The 22,061-nt window shown below is 41.6% G+C and overlaps 1 protein-coding gene across 1 annotated transcript in view; it reads right to left on the bottom strand.

The window, feature by feature from the left end:
* Window positions 1-22,061, bottom strand: part of SHC4 (SHC adaptor protein 4) — a 113,771-nt gene that overhangs the window by 47,438 nt on the left and 44,272 nt on the right. Inside the window, exons 3-4 of the mRNA XM_008143121.3 lie at window positions 4,893-4,956; window positions 232-351 (exon numbers count right to left, since the gene is read on the bottom strand). Of these exons, the coding sequence (XP_008141343.2) occupies window positions 232-351; window positions 4,893-4,956 (184 nt within the window). The remainder of the gene's footprint in view (window positions 1-231; window positions 352-4,892; window positions 4,957-22,061) is intronic.

The raw sequence follows: 22,061 nt of genomic DNA, 5'->3' as shown, positions 1-22,061 counted from the left end.
TATTACAAAGCCAATTAGGGAAGGGGCAAGTATGCACGCAGTTAAATGCCCCAGTGACGGATTAGAAATGCTGCTCTAATTATTAGTATGTATAAATCCTTGGCAGATTTTTTCCCCTATGCCTTAGTAAATTTTAGGCACACTGCCTGAAACTTTATCCTCTTTATTATGCTCAGACTCTCCAGAGAAATAGATAATATGTTAAGCCATAAATGACATTCATGATCTTACCTGTTGGTTGTCAAGATTCATTAGTGTAAGGCTGCATGTTGAGATGGTCAGTTTTATATTCATTCCCGAAAACTGAAGGTTACTTTTGCCAAGAACTGTTGATAGGAACTTAACTGGAGGCTTTAAAAAGAACAAAACACTCTAAGTTATGAATTCTGTTACAGAATGAATGTTTCTTTTAATGTTAAAAATGGGTCAAAGCCCATACTCTTCCTCTTTATTTTACTCTACATAAATCAAATGAGATGAAATGATTTTTATTTTTTTTTAAAAACTTTTAAAAAAATTGGAATGCACCCTGGCTGTTGTGGCTCAGTTGGTTGGAGTGTCATCCTGCACACCGAAAGGTAGAAGGTTCAATTCCCAGTCAGGGCACATACCCAGGTTGCAGGTTTGATCCCGGGTTAGGGTGCCTATGGGAAGCACCAGATTGATGTTTCTCTCTCTCATCCATGTTTCTCTCTCTCTCCCTCTCCCTTCTTTTCTCTCTAAAATTTATTAGCCAAGCTGGTGTGGCTCATTGGTTGAGTGTCAACCTATGAACCAGAAGGTCCTAGCTTTATTCCCTGTTAGGGCACATGCCCAGATTGCAGGCTCAATCCTGAGTGGGGGGCATGCAGGAGGCAGCCAATGAATGATTCTCTCTCATCATTGATGTTTTTCTCTCTCTCTCCCTCTCCTTCTTCTCTGAAATCAATAATATATATTTAAATCAATAATAACATATCCTCAAGTGAGGATTTTAAAAATGGAATGCAGCAGTTAAATCTGAGCCCTCAGAACTTTTCTCACACATTCCCTTCTCCCCAAGTATTTAGAGTAGAGGTCTGGTTTATATAAAAGAAATTCCTGTGAGAGTTTGGACTAGCTGAACTCCCAAGTCCTTTTGAACATCACAAGTATTAAAAATATAAAAAGTTACTGTCTAAGTTTTTTTGCGATGATTAAGAATATGAAAAACACAATATTGCAAAACTTATGGGATGCAGCATTGCTTAAGGAGAGAATTTATAGCTATAAACACATTAAAAAAGAAGAAAGGCCTCAAATCAACAACACAGCTTTACCATTTAAAGAACTAGGAAAAAAAATAAACTAAACCCAAAACCAGCAGAAGGGAGGAAAAAATGAAGATGAGAGCACAAATAAGTGATATAGAGATTAGAAAAACAAGAGAAAATCAACAAAACCAAAAGTTGGTTCTTCAAGAAGATCAAAATTGACAAACCTTTAGTTAAACTAAGAAAAAGAGAAGACTCATGTTATTAATATCAGAAATGAAAGTGGGGACATTACTACTGATTCAACAGAAATAAAAGGATTATAAGAGTACTATAAACAATTGAATGCCAACAAATTGGATTACCTAGACAAGATAGATGAATTTCTAGAAACATTAGACCTACCAAGACTAATCATGAACAAATAGAAAATCTGGATAGATCTTCAACTAGTCAGAAACAAAACACAAAACACACACACAAAGAACATAACAAGTGTTGACAACGATATGGAGAAAATGAAACCCCGTGTACTATTAGTAGGGATGTAAAATGGTACAACCACTATAGAAAACAATATGACAGTTCCTCAAAAAATTAAAAATAGAATTACTGTATGATCCAGCAATCCCACTTCTTGATATACAGCCTCAAAAAATGAAAGCAGAGACTTGATCAGATTTTTGGAGTTCCATGTTCATAGCTAAAATGTGGAAGCAACCCAAGTGTCCACTGACAGATAAATGGATAAGCAAAATGCATTATAAACATACAATGGGATATTATTCAGCCTTAAAAAAGTAAGAAATTTTGATACATGCTACAACATGGATGAACTTTGAGTATATTATGCTAAGTGAAAAAGACAAATACTGTATGACTCCACTTAAATGAAGTACTTAGAGTAGTCCAAATCATGGTGATAGAAAGTATGATGGTGGATGAAATGTGATTCCCTTTGCCGATTTTCTTTATTCCCATAAAGCTGTGGAAGCCATGTCTTAAGATTTCATCTTTAAATATTTGTGATGTTCAAAAGGACTTGAGAGTTTCACACACACACACACACACACACACACACACACACACACACACACTAGAATGGAGAGGGGAATGGGAAGTTATTGTTTAATGGGTAATGGAGTTTTGTTTTTTAGAAGATGCAAAGAGTTGTGGAGATGGATGGTGGTAATGATTGCACAACATGAATGTACTTAATATCACTAAACGGTACACTTAAAATGGTTAATAGGTAAACTTGTTATTATGTATATTTTACCACAATTTTTTAAAAATATATTTTATTGATTTTTTTACAGAGAGGAAGAGAGAGGGATAGAGAGTTAGAAACATCGATGATAGAGAGACATCGATCAGCTGCCTCTTGCACAACCCCTACTGGGGATGTGCCCGCAACCAAGGTACATGCCCCTGACCGGAATCGAACCTGGGACCCTTCAGTCCGCAGGCCGATGCTCTATCCACTGAGCCAAACCGGTTTCGGCTTTACCACAATTTTTTTAAGTTGAGGGGGGGAGAGTATAAAAAATATAAAGTGCTTAGTAGAGTCCCTGGCATGTATTAATTATTCAGTAAATGCTAGCTGTCAAAGGAAATTAATTCAAATTTTTTTCTTTTTTATTAAAGGTGTACTTTCTGGAACAACAATTGCCTGATTTGTTTTGTTTTGGGGTATGGACTCCCCACTCCTGAAATGAGAAAGCCTTAAAAGAAGGGGCCCGTTTGTTGGGGTCATCCAGTTGAAGCATCCTATTCACAGAGGTTCTGAGAAGTAGGAGGGGATGTTGGCGGCTACTTTGAGGCCATGGGTTCTGTCAAAGAAACTAGTAATCGGGGTTTCTAATAGCATTCAAAGCCACGTATCAGAGTTTTCCACACCACGTGGCTCATCTGAGTCATTCTGGGTTACACCGGGTTCAGCTCTATGCAAAATGATGAATAATGGTAACAAATGAGGCAGGGTGGTATGGAAATAGAGCTCTAAGATGGGAATCTGAAGACCTGGCTTCTATAGCCAGCTCTGATCTTTATGATCCTAGTGACTCAAGACAAATCTCTTCTCTGAGCCACAGTTTAGTAACTGGCAAAATGAGAGGGTTAGCCTGGAGGATACCTAAAAATCCCTTCCCTCTTAAACAGTTTCCATTTCTAAGACTTACAGAGTTATCTTCAGAGCCTTTATGTCCCCTTTGGACTTTTCAAAACAACTGAACATCCTAGAGTTAATAGCTTAATAACAATAATACTAATTACCATTATTGTTGAAAGTCTAATAGTGTCAGACATGGTGTTAGGCACTCTGTGGACATCATTTCATTTAATTCTTATACAACCCTGTAAAGTAAGTGCAATTTTCTCCCATTTTACAGATGAGGAAACCAAGGATCCAAAAGGTGAAGTGACTTGTCCAAGATCACAGAGTTGATAGTGTTTTAAAGAGAAAACCACAGATCCAAATGGAGTCACTTGTGCTAAAGCCCATGACACTGAACCTACCTTTTTAAAAAATATTTTTATTGATTTCAGAGAGGAAAGGAGAAGAAGAGAGAGAGAGAAACATCAACGATGAGAATCATTGATCGGCTGCCCCCTGCACGCCCCCCACCGAGGATCAAGCCTGCAACTTGGGCATGTGCCCTTGACCGGAATTGAATCTGGGACCCCTCAATCCCACAGGCCAACGCTCTATCCACTGAGCCAAACCAGCCAGGGCTGAACCTACTTAATACCTGACCTAATTGCAGTTTCAACTTTTTCCAGGAATGTAATCTTAATCAATCTGGAATGTTCCAGTCAGTACCCATGAGGTAACCTCTCACATGGGCCCTCTGCATTCGAAAGGCAACTGAGGCAATTTGCCTGGTAACCCCCGCCTTTCCCTAAGGGAAGGTAACTTGGCCTGAAACAACGCTTTTTTTCTTTTGCTAATCACTTCCTTGTCTGGCACAGTTTCTGCCTGGAAGGGCCTTCTATATTGTGCAGTTTCTGGGAGCACCTCTCCGTTTATTAGACGGGATGCTGGCCGATGTAATACAGCCAATTAGATCTTCAGATTTACTCGATTGAACTTTTGTTCTTTAAAAGTAGGAGGCAGAGGCAGGATTTAAACCCAAGTCTATCTAACACCAAAACTTGTGCTCTTTCAGCATGAAAAGTCCCTTCTCCCCATGTGTTATTATCTCATCGCTGCCAGCACCCGTGTTTGCACTTAAAAATAGGCCAAGGAGTTTTAAAAGTCTAAAATGTTAAAAATAGATATTAGATCATATTCAAATTGGAAGGTACCAAACTGGCCATCTGGTTCAACAACTTAACTTTACAGGAATAAGGAAGAGTCTCAGACTAGGAGATACCTCGTTCAAAGGAAGGTAAAGACCCAGGCCTGAAACCAGGATGTTCTCACTTGAAACCCAGGTGCTTTCTCTGCTCTGTCCTTCTAGGCACCACCATTTAAGACAAGTTGGAAAAATCTGAGGGGCCAGAGCGACTTTGAGTTGTATCTCTACTATCATGCCAACCAATAAAGGCCATTCGGGACCTTTAAGTCATATGGTGGAATGACCTAACAACTATTTTTATATCATCTTCCTCATAGCTGGGGAAACATAAAAGAAGAAAACCACACCAATATTTATTTACCTTTCGCTTTTTAGTGGCTCCGTTTGCCCCAGGGACAGCTTCGCACAGACGGCTTATTGCTTCCCTATGGAACAGAAACCATATGAAGACTTAGCGTACTGTCTAGTGTGCAGTAAATGTTAGCAAGTATTATACTACACACATCATGGTAGTATACACATCTGACATAACCAACCTTCCCAAAGGAGAAAACACTCTTAGTACTTCCAGCAACACCCTGATACTGAAAAACTGCTTTATAATAAGCAATCCTACCATTCATCTCAGCCTCATGTTTTTCTTGGCTTTTCAGGTTTGTTTGTTTTTGTGTGCCTGTGTGTGTGCGTGTGTGTGTGTGTGTGTGTGTGTGTGTGTGTGTGTGTGTGTTGTTGTTGTTGTTGTTAATCCTCGCCCAAGGATATTTTTCCCATTGATTTTTAGGGAGAGTGGAAGAGGGAAAGACTGAGAGAAACATATCGATTGGTTGCTCCTGCACGAGCCTCGACCAGGACCCGGGCCTGGGAGAAGTCTGCAACCAAGGTACATGCCCTTGACGGGAATCAAACCTGGGACCCTTTGGTCCGCAGGCCAATGCTCTATCCACTGAGCCAAACCAGCGAGGGCCAGGTTTGGTTTTTAGGGTTATTGATTTTTAACCAACAAGGAGGGGCAGAACTTGATTGTCTGAGACTATGTCACAGTTTACCTTTAGCTTAACCCTCTCTGTGGTGTTATGAATAAAAAGCTTCATAGTAGCTCAGCACCAAAGACAATTAAATACAAAAGAACCTGACACTAGAGGAAGTTTGAAAGGAAAGGGAGAGACTGAACTTCAACATGGTCTCAAATGGAGCCTTATTGACCAAGTTCCTGCTACGAGCCATTGAGCTTTCACGTAATTTCACAGAAGAAAAGAAAATCAATAACAAATTTCCTCCTTTGCTTGTTTTTCTGCCCTTACTATATATTGCACTTCCTGAGAGAAAGGCTCCACTAAAACAAGTAGCTCTTCCTTAATGGAAGTGGTGAACGCACTGGCGCCCTCCTCTCCAGAAATGCAGTTAGAACTAAGAGCTTCTGTCTCAGGGCCTCAGCACTCACAACCGCCCACGCTTTCACTCGCGTAATCTGAGCCCTCGCCATGTGGCTTTCAATACATACAGTAAACTTTTCACAAAGCAAATGGAAATCTCTAAGCTCTTCCCCAGATTCCCCGGAGATCATTGTTCAAATTAGTAAATATATTAACACACACAATACAGTTTTTATATCTATTATTCTATTTCATGAAACTATTTTCTCTGAGATGTTTTCAAAAGGAGGAGCAGCTAGAGAGAGGAGAGACAGAGATAGAGGTAGAGAGAGAGAGAGACAGCGAGAGAGGCAGAACAATTCTAGTAGACACTTTAGACAAAAGAAGAATAGAAGAATTTCCAAAGATTCTAGACATTACTTTGGATTTATAATGTATGTTTCAGTTCCGATTCTTTTTTTTTTTTTTTCTTCTGGATAAATGGGTGTGTGTGTTTTTCTGGAGTCCAATCTTTTCTTTTTTTTTTTTTTTCTGGATAAGTAATTATTTGAAGTTGTTACTTTTTATATAGGACCCTGTCGTTTTACAAAGTGCTTCTTCTCCAAGGTATTATCTTGTCTGATTTTTGCATAAATACCTGCAACCAAAAGATAGAATGGCTTTTGGGCTTAGCGTATTTTCTCAGGATTTCATATTTATTGTTTTTCTAGGATTCCAAACTTTGTCTCTGGAGTCAAACAGAAGGATAACATAGAGGTTTGGGCTCTTTAGTTTGGTTGATTGATATTTTGAGTCATCTTAATGATTAATCAATAATTGATGAGACACATGTAATTGATCCAAATTGGCCTCTGGTGTTGCCAAAATAACTAGTGCAGGCACCCCACTAGGGTGTTGGTAATTAATAAAGATGTATTATAAGAAAGGCATTTTCAGATCCTTTACTCCCTGAGAGCCCACTGGTCTACTGGAGTGCTTTGGTCTAAAAAGTTCTTTGTAAGTGGTTTGAAATAAAAGTAAAAACAAAGATGAGCATTGATGCTGCTGCGTATAATAATAGTAATTATTCGAAGTTGTTACTTTTTACATAGGACCCTGTAGTTTTACAAAGTGCTTTCCCAGACATTGGGTTGTTGTTGTTGTTTTTTATTCTCATGCCAACTGTCAACACTGAAACAGGAATTTTTTGGGGTGAAAAAGACAGATTTTAGAAAATTTTAGAAATTAAGAGAATCATGGAAGAAGCACAGGGCTGCAGAGCTGCAAAAGGTACATTTCCATAGAATGAGGGAGCTGGGAACAGCACAAGGTCTATATTTACAAAATAAAGGGAAGGAAGCCCTTCATCCAGAAGGAGAAGAAAGCCCAAAGGGAATAGGAAAACAATAAGGAAGGAGCTGGGAAGAACCTCACAGGTCCCAAGTGAGGTTTGACCTTTGAGCTCAGGAGTTACTATAGTAACCAGTCTAAGGGACTAGTGACCAATCAGAGGGGATATCAAGGCACCAGGATCTGCAGCCCTTATAAGCCATAGGGAAAAGGAACTCAGTGGGACCCTTTCCCCCTCCCCAGGTGGGAATCCATTCTGTGGGACTCTTCCCCTCCCTACGTGGGAGTCTGTACTTGTTCTTCAGTAAGTCTCCACCTTTGCTATACTACCCTCTGTCTGTGGATTCATTCTTCGACTCCAACGGACAAAGAATCCAGGTTCCAGTCCAAAAATTCCGTTTCAATACCCTCTAACCAAATGTAAAGTTGTGACTTTGAATTAAAGAAAATGCTTTATTGTTTGTTTGTTTTTTTTCTAATATATTTTATTGATTTTTTACAGAGAGGAAGGGAGAGGGATAGAAAGCTAGAAACATCGATGAGAGAGAAACATCGATAGCTGCCTCCTGCACACCCCCTACCGGGGACGTGCCCGCAACCAATGTACATGCCCTTGACCGGAATCGAACCTGGGACCTTTTAGTCCGCAGACCGACGCTCTATCCACTGAGCCAAACCGGTTTCAGCTGCTTTATTTTTTTTTAAAAACCTGGATTTTAGTTTTCTTTTCCGTTTTATTGAATTTATTGGGGTGACACTGGTTAACAAAATTATACAGAGAGGTGGGACAACGTTCACGCTACCGGTAGTAACAGATCTTCATTTCCCTCGCTGCTCATGTCCCACCTTAGCCTTTAACTCCTCCCTGTTTCTTTGGCAGTTCACCTCAGCCACACTGGCATAAGGATTGGTCAAAAAGAAGCCCTCATGGCCATGGCCGGGTAGCTCACTGCATCCAGATCTATCTTTTCAGTTTATTTGGTAGACTTGCCTGTTTCCATTTCCCAAAAGTTCATGAAGAACAGGGAATCTTGACCAGGTTTGGCCACGCTTTCCCATTAGAAACGCCTACTTCAGAACGCGGCAGCAGGAAGCCAGGGTTTTAACGAAGGAGCAAGGTCCTATTACATGGCTAGGCCCAGCTTGAAGCAGCGCTGACTTTACAGTCTTAGCAAGGTTGTTTTCAGGTAGGTACTTTACCTCCGTTTTACACATGAGTAAACTAAAAGTCAAAGAATTTAAATACTGACTCCAAAGAATGCAGCTGATACCGGGAGAGACAACATGCAAAAATCCAGCTCTGAATTCAAAGCCTGACTCACCCGCCAGCGGGCACATTGCCAGGTGCATGGAAAGGACAGAGTCCCAGGCTCCTGGGTCTAGAAGAGCAAATATATTGGGTGTTCTTCCCTTGCTCACTCCCCAACATATGGATGGGCTCCTTCATTTAAAAAAATTTTTTTTGATCGGAGAAAGAGGAGGGTGGGAGGAAGAAAACATCAATTTGTTGTTCCACTTGTTTATGCATTCATTGGTTGATTCTTGTATGTGCCCTGATTGGGGATCGAACCCACAACTTTGATGTAACAGGACAGTGCTCTAACCAACTCAGCTACCCAGCCGGGGCCCCGAGGGCTTCTTTTTAACCAATCCTTATGCCAATGTGGCTGAGGTAAACTGCCAAGGAAACAGGGCCCAGGGGCAGGGGTCAACTCTGGAAACGGCTCACATGGATGCTCCCACCCTTCCCCAGCCCTCTGCTTTCCATACATTGGCTGTTACCGTCGTATGTTATTCAGAGCCTGTCCATACACCCAAGCAGGCAAGCACACACATGTGTGCACTGGCACCCTCACTCAGAACGTCAAAGTCAGTTGAGGCACAGGAAGTTTCACAGATTCTGAAAAACCTCGTGCCATACAACTTTGCTCAGATGAAAAAAGAGAAAACCTGTGCCTATGAACTTGCTTTTAAGAAGTAGTTGTATTTTGTAGACCATGTTCATAGCAATATTATTCACAATAGCTAAACACAGAAGCAACCCAAGTGCTGATCCACAGATGAATGGAAAAGCAAAATGTGGTACCGTATATACATACAGACAATGGAATATTATTCAGCCTTAAAAGGGAAGGAAATTCTGCAACATGCTACAACATGGATGAACCTTGAGGACACTGTACTAAGTGAAATAGGGTGGTAATAAAAAGACAAATGCTACATGATTCCACCCATGTGAGGTATTTGGGATAGTCAAAATCATAAAGACAGGTGTATGGGGGGGAGGGGAGAATGAGGGGTTATTGTTTAATGGGTAAAGACTTTCAGTTTTACAAGGTGAAAAGAATAATGGGGTTAGACGGTAATGATGGCTGTAAACACTAAGAATGTATTTCATGGCACTGAATATACACTTAAAAACGTGTTAAGATGATAAATTTTATGTTATGTGTATCTTACCACAAAAAATATCAAAAAAGTACTTATTCATTTGAGATTTTTAAAGAGAGTCCCAGACTCTCCAATAAAAGGCCTGTTTGCACAAACTTTCCTATTTGATTTTAGAGGCCCCCACCTCACCAGCACCCCCAGAAAACCATCTGTGGGCCTCTTGGGAACCACAGATCCCTGCTTTAAAATAACCTCTCAGATTCTGCGTTCTTCTTTGTTGATATCGGTGTTAACAAATCTCTTGAAACTCCCTCCAGGGAAGACAGATAGATGCCTGCATTTTGTTGCCTTTCTTTACAAAGATCTTTTCTTCCCCTCTGACTGGGACCGAGAGATTAACTGTAATATTTTCAAGAACAAATAGTTCTTCCAACGCTTTTCTGAAGTTTCAGCTACACCCTTTGACCTAAAGCGCTGACTTTACAAATGCTGAGGAAAAAGGAAAACAGAGAACCCCAAGCAGGGGTTTGCCACAGGGCTGGGTGCCCTGCCACCCCAGCTGCCCAGGCAGCCTGCATTTCTGCATAGCCCCTTTTGGGGCTGACCTGCTGTGAGAGGAGCAGCATTTTTGGAGTTTAAATGGCTGAAGATTTCCACCCTGGGAGCCTGCACCAGAAGGAAAGAGGGGACACGCCCCACAGTACCAACAGTGGCCACTTTGTTTATTGTTTTTGCCACGTGAGAAGGAAGGGGAGAAGTGGGCTGATGTAAGAGAATGAGAATGCAGTTGAAGATTTGCTTTTAAGCCTATAAAACCCTGCCTACACCATAGGACCAAAAAAAGATATTTTGTCTTAACAGAGTCCAAACTAATCATGCACACAAAGGCACCTCTCTTCACCAACCCTTGGTGGCTACAGTCCTCAAGTTATAACTTTTCTGTGTCCTTAACCCTTAAACAGTTAAGCTGCCCGGGAAGCATTGTTGCCTAACTGTCCCCCCCCCCCCACTCCCCACCCCTTTATTTTTAAGTTTGGAAGGCAACAGCACAATCCGGGACCAAGTGGAGCATTTCATGGGGGAGGGGCTGTGGGACAGATCGTTTCCAGTGAATGTCAAAATGCAGTTCTCCAGTAAATAGGAAAGCCAGAAACTGTGTAACATGAAACCAAGCAAATGGCCCACTGGAACCGTTTAAGGCAGCTCCCTCCAGCTCCCAGCACACACACACACACACACACACACACTCACACACACACACACACACACACACACTCACACACACACACACACACACACACTCACACACACACACACACACACACACACACACACACGCACACACACACACACACACACACACACACACACAGTGACGGAGTGGTTTCAGTTCTGTCCAGGCTAACAGAAATGAGAATACATTTTAATCACAGAAAAGAGCCTTTCCAAAATAATACTGAAAAAGACTTAGGCAAACAAAGCCACCTGTACTTCCCAAGGATCTTTCCCTTCCTTATCATCCCCAACAGGAATCCTTACAGAAATCAGTGATGGATGTAGAAGGGACACGTTGTCACCTGAATGTCTCATATCCATGAAGGAAGGGACCTGCAATTCAGACTCCACGTCAGTGCGGTATTATGTTCCAATTGTTCCAGGGAAACGAGTACCTTTAAAAAAAAAAAAATCTCTGCCTTTAGAACATCAAGGCTCAGTGATCTGTGTGTTCAATTTTGTTCAGTTTGGTGAAATCAAAGACATCCAAGAACTTGTGCAAGCCGGCAGACAGGACACTTTAGAACAGGAGCCTGCCTCCATGGCGATAAGCACACAATGGACGCAGTCAATGCCAGAGGCCGGCGGAGAAGGGAAAGCTTCAAACTCCCTTTGTGCTATAATCAAGGGGCATCGCCCATGCTCTCTGGGAGGGTAGACTCAGCCCGTAAAATATAGCCTTTCATTTCAGAAACAGGCACTTGGGTCCCAGGGTGGTCAAATACAGCCTCGCAGCACTGCCCACAGCACTGGCTCTCACACTGACTTTTGGCACCACTCCATTCGACCTGACTTAGAGTTAAAACCTGATTCTAAAGCACATTTGCAATTCGACCCAGCTCCAGCCCCGCAAAACACAGGTGGTTCTGTCTGCTCCCACTTCTGCCCTTTGGCTCTGATGCAAATGCGGACCCATCCATTGCACTTTAATGAAGTAAAAGACCACCTGCCCCCAGTACAGCCTCCCTACAAGTCTCCCCTAATGAACAGAAATGAAGTCAGTTTCTCCTATCCCCACAATGATGTGCTGGCATAGAATCACGTATTTCTAAATTCAAACACCTGTACCCACAAACTGATGGCTTATACCCCTTCACAACATTTAAGCCCTGTGAAAATCACACTAGAGAAATGGGGTTGATCTCATACAAAACACACTGGAATTTGTAAATCCCAAAGACTGTTCTCCTTTATTTTAGGATAAACTGGAATCTTCTAAAACAACTCTGTTTTAGACAAAATATTCAAAGTCTTAAGAAGGCATATCTTTTGGAGTTGGAGAGTGTACTGCTCGTTTAGCATGGTCACTTAAGAGCCAAAACAGATCCAACTGAATCACCCACTGTAGTCACCACATTTCACCACAAATGATGTTTATCGACTTACAAAAGTTAAGCCTATCTTCTAAAAAGGAAGATTGGCACTATTTAGATATTTAAAACAGTTTGCCATGGAGGTCCCATAATACGGAGGAAGACAGCAGTTGGTGGGATGAGTGTATGACTTCCACTGCTGTTTTTGTTTTTCTTTTAGTTTTTTTAAAGGCCAGTTGGTCTATTCGCATATTATAGGTTTGATTTGGTAATTCCATCTTTTTTCACTGTGGGTGTGCTGAAGTGCCCTGTCTGGAAGGAATCACAACTGGCCTAGCCAGTCGAGTCCCCTGTGGGAAACCATGGTAGGACAACTGTGCCTGCACATCTGCTAAGCACTCACTTTAAAGTTTGATCAGCCCTTTCTAAACTAACCATTTAGATAAGTGATGATCAAACTTTAAAGTTTTTAAGATGCACCTGGGATGCTGGTTAAAATGCAGATTCCTGGGGCTGTTCCTACAGATTCTGATTCTATTCGCCTGGGGTGGGAAGCAGATCAGTGCATGGACCACACAGCTGATTAAAACTTCTACTTGGACTCATTGCCCAGGATGCCTGGCTCTGTGCTCTGCCGCGTTGACCAGATGGTTGCATTAGTGGATGCTAAGGAATCAGGTCACCTGTTTCTCGTGGCGAAGGGAGGGGAGGAAGGCTACGCCACCTGTACATTTGATGATGCTCCATTTGGGCGAAAATCTGTCTTCACTGTAGTCACTCAATATGCTGGGATAGATATTTGATATAACCCATCCTTTCCTCTCCTCTTGGGTCCCTCCATCCCTGCCATCCCCTCCTTGGGAAGAGCTTTCACCAGAGGGCGTCTGGAGTCCGGAACCCCTTTGCTCACTTCACCCCCGGCACACACAGGTGGTGATGAGTGGTCTGCATTTGCCCTCCATCTGGCAGCCTGAATGGTGAGAGGCCTACCCACCTGCCCCTCAAAATGCACTCATGCTCGAGGCAGTGGTTCTGAGTCCTGGCTGAACATCGGGGAAACATGGAGGAGCTTTAACAAATCCTAAAGACTGGGTCCCACCTCCAGACATGCTGATTTAGCTGGTACAGGCTGGGGCTTGGGGACTGGGAGTTCCCAAAGCTCCCCCAATGTTTCCAACAGAGCTAAGATTGAGAACCACTCAAAGCAGCACTTGGCAGGCGTTGGTTGTAAAGGGTGAGGTAGTAAAAATGTTAGGTTTTGCGGGCCATGCGGTCCCTGTTCAACTACTGATCTCTGCACTTGTACATCGAAAAGCAGCCACAGATAATGCATAAGCGAATGGGTATGCTCATGTGCCGATAACACGTATGGATACTGAAATTTGAATTCATATAATGTCCACATTCACAAAATACTCTTTTTTTGATCCTCCTCTCCCCCCTCCTTCCCCGCAACAATTAAAAAATGTCAACAGCCATTCCTGGCTCAAAAGGTGGCAAAATCAAACTCAAGTGTAGCAGGCTGGGTTGGCGGGCAGGTTGTGGCTTGCTGACCTTCTTCTGGAGCAGACTAGAAAGTAAAGTGAGAGGCTGTGGGGTCAGGTCTGCTATTAGCTTGTGTGCAGCAGAAAAAATGACTAGAATTCCACCTTTAATCTTTACAGACAAAGATTATTTATATGTCTTTGGGACCTGGTCTTGTTCAGCTCCTTGGTACAGGAAGCTGGATTTTATAAGAAATGAGTCTCCTACTAAAATTCCTTTTACAAACTACAAATTATTATCTTCCATCCTTTGTCCCTCCCACCAGCACTCAGTGGAGGGAGAGGGGAACGAAAGCTCTTCTTTTAAATATCAACTGAGCTTCGTTATGTGTCACTATGTGCATCATCCAGTACAAAGTGCTTGGGGGATACAGAAATAAGCAAACGTGCAAAATTATAGTAAATGAGAAAAGGGAAAAAGCTGAGGGCTGTAACTTATCTACAACTCCTCTAGGATAACAGAGAGTGAAGAAAAGCTGGTTAAGTGAGCTCTGCAACCAGACAGTCGGAGCGGAAAATCTAGCTGCTTCTTACGAGCTCTGTGACCTTGAGCAAGTTTGTAAAGCACTCTATGTCTCCGTTCCTTACGTCCATAAAGTGGGAATAACAATAGAGCTTTAAACAAAGCCTCGGTAAATGCTAGCCATTATCATTGCTTAATCCTTATCATTTCCATCTGCTTTCAGAACTGGGTCTAGCCTACTTTTTACAATGCCTACTACCTAGCAGAGTCCTCTTGTGTGTTTTACCTGGAATGCTATAGACAATATGCTGTAAAGGCCAGATTGTGTCTATCGTGCGAATAGTAATGGATAATACACGTTTCTAGAAAGGTAGAATGCCTCTCTGATCTTCTTTGGATGACCCATGGCACCTAGTAGGCGTTTAGACAGCTCTGTGGCATGAAACAAAGGATGATCCTTGTCCCCCTCTGTAACCCACATCCCCTTTCAGAACAGAGATGTTCATTGCCCCAGTTGTTGGAATGGTCAGGACTAAAGGCTCACAGCTGAGTTCCCAGAAATTGTCCTCTCTTTAAGGCAGTTACGCTGCCTACAGATATGCCCCTCCCCAGAGGCAGCAGGAAACCTGTGACCAGTCAATACAGGTTTGAAGGCCTGGTCTGTTTGCCCATGACATCTGCTGAGGCCTCTGTTGAGACGGCACCACTAGTCAACCTCCCCCCTGCCCAGGGTTGCATCCTCACTCCCTCAGGATCGTGAGAGCCCTCCCAGTAAACCTTCTGCCTTTCACTCTCCGTCTCAGAGTCTGTTTCTAGATCCAGCCTACTTCCTGCTAAGGAGCTGCTGCCAGAATTAAGCTACTTTACATTGGCATATCCACTTCACTAGAGGATGTCTTTCTCTTTTTTATAGTTCAACTTAAGCAGGTAAGTTTAATGATCAAAACGTTCCTTTTAAGAGTCTGTGTTGTCACAGTTGACTGTGAAAAAGTCATTTTCAGAGAAATTCTCATAAGTAGTTCAGATGATCTGGATCAAAAAGATCCACCTTCTTCCTGTTCAAGCATGTGTGAACATACACATTTTCCCGGAGTGGGTGCCGCTCTCACAAGCTACAACTCATGTCTAAGTAGAGGGGTCAGAGCTGAGCACTTGCTCCACCAGGCACTTCTCAGTTTTCCTAAGGAGAATACCAATGAGAACAGAAACATCTGCGTGCAGGTGAAGAGATGCACCAACTGTCCTACATTTCCTTTGGCCAAAAGCTCCCTTTTTATCTAAGAAAGGACTCTCCCGGCTGAATTAGCCTGTAATGAATTTTGAGTGCCTCCCCTCTAAGTCCACTCTTCCCCAAAAGAAATGTAATATTGATTTCTCTGGCTCTATATACATATATACACATATACACATATACACATATACACATATACACATATACACATATACACATATACACATATACACATATACACATATACATATATACATATATGTATACTAGTACATATAGCAGAATTAAAACTCACTGCTCTGGCTTTCCCTAGGCTTTGCCCTCGACTTTTCAAAACCAAAACAACAATGGGGGATTTTCTGGGGAACTACTTTTTAAAAACTAGGGGTTCCCATATGGTTTGTGATCCAACAGGAGACCTCATTTTGAAACCACTAGGTAGGCCTCCCTTATATCTGTGGTTCCCAAAGTGTGACCCGCGGACCAGCAGCATCAGCAACATCTGGGAACTTGTTAGACGTACACATTCTGTGTTTTAAGAAGCCCTCCGGGTGACTGATTGTCTTGCTAAAATGTGAGAACCGTTGTCTGGCACAATCTCTTTTGTTCCTCAGGAGAGCTGAGAAAAGGACAGTGAAACTATCCTCACCTACGGATTTATGAGCATCTGAATGAAGGTCTCTCAGAGGGAGCTCACAAACCAGGAATCTGGCATCTTGAATCCAGATGGACTAAACATTTCCTTAATATTCTCTCATTCTAATTGAGACATGGTACACATGAGCCAAGCAGATATGATTTCTGGTTCCACCACTTGCTAGGTGACAACCATGGTGAGTTCTGTAATTTCTGTAAGTCTAAGTGTTTGCATGGGCACAATAGGGTTAATAGTAATATCTATTTTATAAATGTTAACTTTTGTGATGATGACAATGCTGATGATAGTAGCTATCTTATCTAATAAAGAGGGAATATGCAAATTGACCATCACATTGTAATAAGATGGTTGCGCCCACAGCGGAGGCAGGTATTCCATAACACAAGATGGTTGCGCCCACAGCGGAGGCCGAGTTTCCATAACAAGCCTTAACGAGCAGCCTTAATGAGCAATCAGCAGGGACCTGAGGCTGCATGGCACTGGGCCAGGGCAGGGGACCTGAGGCTGCACCCCCCCGCCCGGCAGGGCTTGACAGGGGTGGGGACGGCCAGGTCTGGATCTAGCCCAATGGGGGTGGAGCCAGCCAGGTCTGGGTCTCGTGCAATTTCGAGGCTCACGTGGGTGGGCAGGGACTTGACTCTGGTTCCCATGGCACACCCCAGACTCTGACAGGAGGAAGATTTTCATATACATTTTACTAATTTTCTTTCATCTCTGACACTTCATTATAAAGAAAGGGCAAATAGCAATATTAAAATATTTCCTCTAATTAATCCCCTTTTAATGTGCATGAATTTCGTGCACCAGGTCACTAGTTAATTAATAATAAACTTCTCTATAGACTGTGTGTTAGTAGTTGAAAATCATGTTTGACTCCCTGAACTAGAAAGAGTTGAAGTTTAGCCAATTCTTTGAGAAATTCTACTTTTTATCTGAATCAACTCATTGGACCCCAAGGCTCTCTGAACCAAATCTTCAGTGAATGTACTTTTATTCCTTTGTTCAGTAATATATACAAATCGTGTCCATGTGCCAGCATTCTATCATGGAAGCAGGGACCTGATCCATTTGTCTAAGAGCTCCTCATTCTAGAATCTGGCCTCATTCAAGATACCAGAGTCCATGTGTATAGACTGTCTGTATATTTTCTCTGACCCCCAGCAGTGACCATGGAGCCTTCAAGACCTCCAGAGTCATCTCAAAATCTCTGAGAAGCCCTGATGCCTCTCTGTTAATAAATACTTATTGATCCAACCATGCCCCAGGGACTGTAGCTCTGAAAACTGCCAGACCCATAGACTAGGCCCATGGATCAGAGAGAAACTTCAAGCCTAAAGATGATAGATGATGGAGCCCTTATGATTGCTCCATTGAAGCATCGCTCCCTACGATTGACCCAATTCCTTCTAGGCCAGACCCACTCTGGGGTACCCTCTGAGTTTTCTCAAGAGGCTCCCATACAACTATAGTAAGAATGTTTCCAAGAACAATGGTTCCAAAGGCCTATTCTACTTGCCTTGTTAAATGATTCAGACCGCGGGTGACCAGTGTGTCCATCAAAACAAAAATTAGAAACTCACTCTCTTGCTCCTGTTGAACATCTGCAAAGTATAATTGAGAATGCTTGGGGTGCCACAAACATTTAGTACTAACTCCTAAAGGAAACCAAAAAGGGCCACAAAAGGGAGATTCTTGAATGCATTCTCATCTAGCTCTACATGTTGTAAAGAAGGCTTGGGGTGGGGGTGGGGGAATTACCAGAAAAAGCTATTTCATTCTAAAATCAGAGCTAAAAATACTGTGGTCTCCCCATAGGCTTTAACATTCATGCATTTTAAACACTGAATTAATTTGTTTCTCCTCAAACACTTGAGGCCAGTTCACTACCATGCATGTTGGACATGGACAGGTAGCTAACTGTTCTCGCTTGGGTCAGTGAATGTATGCATATTGTCTACTACTTGAGAATGTGTGTTTGTGAGTGTATGTATTTGTGTGATATATCTACACATCTGTAAGTTTATATACATTCATAGATATATAGATATGATAAATAAGCAGGCCCTGACTTTACCTACCACATATTTTAAGAAACCACTCCATAAAGTAGATCATATTGTCCATGGAAAAGACACTATAATTGGGAGTTTCATTCCTGACCAAGGGCTTTTTGGCAAATAAAATATAGATACTGTAAACAGCCTGCCATGGAACAAAAATAATAACCATTTTACAAACCTCTATAAATATCTAAAGTATTAAAACAATGCTCTAAGTCCTAGAAAAGGAGCATAAACATGTATAATACCTATCCATGTAGTCTCTAAGTTTCTTCACCACCACATAAAAATACAGCTCATTTGAATTATGTCCTAAAATTAATGCACTAGCTATAATAACATGAAACATTTGATTAACAATTTTGCCAACCTTAGATTTTAGTGATGAATGAAATATCCCAATCTCTCTCTCTCTCTCTCTCTCTCTCTCTCTCTCTCTCTCTCTCTCTCTCTCTCTCCAAAGAAACTGATCTAATGTCTTCATTTCCCTTTGAGGTAGAAGTCCATTTTGTACTGTATCTACTACCTCCATTTCACAAGCCTCTTTCTTCTCCTACTTTTTCCTCTCCTCCTCCTTCAACCATTCCCCTTCCCAGTACATGACTATTATGGAATTACCATTTTGCCACAGTGCAACTCTGTCCTGCCCAAAGATGGCTGGTCCAGGATTAGGCCCCAATCACCAGTTTACCTATAATTTGGCATTTAGAACTGAGAGAACCAGAGATGGGGAGTCTCTGTATTCTTGTGGAGGAGGCCTTGGGAGCCAAGACCCCTGTCCTTCATTGGATTGTTCACTGATCCTCAGGTCCCATGAGCTGCCCCAATATCCTTTCAAGAAATCCCCCTGGCTGGTGTGGCTCAGTTGGTTGAGCATTGCCTGTGCACCGAAAGGTCACTGGTTCAATTCCTGGTCAGGCACATACCCAGTTGCAACTGATTCATGTTTCTTACTCACATCAATGTTTCTCTCTCTCGCCCTTTCCCTTCCTCTGTCTCTAAAATAAAAATCCAATAAAATATATCCTTTTAAAAAGAACCCCCCCCCCTTTTGGCTTAAGCTAGTCTTCAAGGTTTGCTATAGTCTGAATGTTTGTGTTTCCCCAAAATGTTTATGTTGAAATCCCTTAGGAGCCCTCTGGATGAGATGAGCGCTCTTGTAGAACAGAACTCCCTAGCCCAGTGATGGGCAACCTTTTGAGCTTGGTGTGTCAAACTTCGCCAAAAAACTGAGCATAACTCGGGTAGTGTGTCACTTTGAGGAAAAAAACTAACTCCAAGACTCTAGTCGCAAATGTTTCATCCTCGGCATGTGGCCGCGTGTCATCAGAAATGGCTACGCATGTCAGTGCTGACACGCGTGTCATAGGTTCGCCATCACTGCCCTAGCCCTTTCTGCCACATGAGAACACAATGAGAAGCATGAAACTGGGAAAGGGGTAACTTGATCTCCGACATTCCAGCTTCCAGAACCGTGGGAAATAAGTTTCTGTTGTTTATAAGCTACCCAGAGCGTGGCATGTTGTTATAGCAGCACACACAGACTAAGACAACAAGGTTCATCTATGTTGTAGCATGTGTCAGAATATCCTGCCCTTTTTTCCCAGTTTTATTTAGGTATAATTGACAAATAAAATGGCAATATATGTAAAGTGTGCAATGTGATGACGTGATATATCTATACATTGCAAAAGGATTCCCACAATCAGAATACTTAACACCACCATCACCTAATATATTTACCTTTTTTTTTTTTTTGCTGTGAAAACACTTAAGATTTAGTATCTTAGCAACTTTCAATTATACAATACAGTATTATCAACCATAGTCACCATGGTCTACATTAGCTCCTCGGACCTTAATCATTATATAACTGAGAGTTTGTACCCTTTTACCAACATCTCCCCATATCCTCCAACCCTCAACCCTCATACCCTGGCAACCACCATTCTACTTTCTGTTGCTATAAGTTCAAGTTTCTTTTTTTTTGTCAAACTTTTTTTAGATTCCACATATAAGTGATGCCATGCATTGTCTGGCTTACTTCACTTAGCATAATGCCCTATAGTTTCATTCATGTTGTTACAACTTGGCAGATTTACTTTCTTTTATTTATTTGTTATTGTTATTATAAAGCCTCACCAGAGGATACCCTTTTTCCATTGATTTTTAGAGAGAATGGAAGAGAGGGAGGAGAGAAAGAGAAAAAAAACACACATCAATGTGAGAGAGACACATTGATTGGTTGCCTCCCCTCATACCGCACCCCCCCACCACCCAAACCAGGGGATCAAACCCCCAACCCTTTGGTCCATGGGATGATGCTCTAGTCACTGAGCCAAACTGGTCAGGGCAGAATTTTCTTCTTTTTTAAGGCTGACTAATATTCCAGTGTGTGTGTGTCTCTGTGTGTGTGTACCATATTTATTTTATCCATTCATTTGTCAATCAGTACTTGGGCTGTTTCCATCTTTTGGTTATTGTGAATAACATTTCTATGAACATAGGTTTACAAATATCTGTTCGAGTCCCTGCTTTCAATTCTTTTAGATATATACCCAGAATTGGAATTGCTGGATCAAATGGTAATTTTATTTTTAAATTTTTTTAGGAAATCCCATAATGTTTTCCATAGTGGCTACTCCATTTTACATTGCCACCAGTAATGCACAAGAGGTCCCAACTTCTCCACATCCTCACAAACTTTTGTTATTTTCTGTTTGCTTTTTAAAAAATAATATCCATTCTAATGAGTGTGGAGTACTATCTCATTGTGGTTTTGATTTGCATTTCCCTAATGATTAGTATTGTTAAGCATCTTTTCTTGTGCTTATTGCCCATTTGTATATCTTCTTTAGAGAAATATCCATACAATTCTTTTGCCCAGTTTTTAAAAATTTATTGATTGCAGAGAGAGAGAGAGAGAGAGAGAGAGAGAGAGAGATGCATCGATGTGTTGTCCCTCCTATTTATACATTCATTGGTTGATTCTTATATGTGACCTGAACAGGGATTGAACCCGAAATATTGGTATATTGAGATGACACTCTAACCAACTGTGTTACCTGACCAGGGCCTTTCTCCAGTTTCTAATAGGGTTTTGGTTTTTATTATTGAGTTGTAAGAGTTCTTTATATGTTCTGGATACTAATCCTTTATCGTATATATGATTTGCAAATATTTTTCACTTTCTGTGTGTTGCTTTAGGAACTATACTTCTGGACCTTACACCTGTTCATTCAAATAGTAACTGTGCACCTGTATGTAAAAGACGTGCTAAATGACTGAGCAAAAACGTACTGCTTTTTTTGTGTGTGTTTTTTAATAAATCTTTATTGTTCAGATTATTACAGTTCTTCCTCTTTTTCCCCCCATAGCTCCCTTCCACCTGGTTTTCCCACCCTACCCCCTGCCCTTCCCCCCACTACTGTCCTCGTCCATAGTTGTACAATTTTTGTCCAGTCTCTACCTACACTCCCACACCCCCTACCCCCTGAGAATTGTCAGCCCACTCCCTTTCTATGCCCCTGATTCTATTCTATTCACCAGTTTATTCTGTTCAACAGATTTTTTATTCACTTGATTTTTAGATTCACTTGTTGATAGATATGTATTTGTTGTCACTTTGTTGTTCATAATGTTTATCTTTACCTTTTTCTTCTTCTTCCTCTTCTTAAAGAATACCCTTCAGCATTTCATATAATACTGGTTTGGTGGTGATGAACTCCTTTAGCTTTTTCTTATCTGTGAAGGTCTTTATCTGACCTTCAATTCTAAATGATAGCTTTGCTGGGTAGAGTAATCTTGGTTGTAGGTTCTTCCTATTCATCACTTTGACTATTTCTTGCCACTCCCTTCTGGCCTGCATAGTTTCTGTTGAGAAATCAGCTGAC

This window comes from Eptesicus fuscus, chromosome 5 (assembly GCF_027574615.1).
Source record: "Eptesicus fuscus isolate TK198812 chromosome 5, DD_ASM_mEF_20220401, whole genome shotgun sequence".
In the NCBI taxonomy this organism is placed as follows: Eukaryota; Metazoa; Chordata; class Mammalia; order Chiroptera; family Vespertilionidae; genus Eptesicus; species Eptesicus fuscus.
Note: the sequence above shows the minus strand (reverse complement) of the source record. Positions and strands in the feature narration are given on the sequence as shown.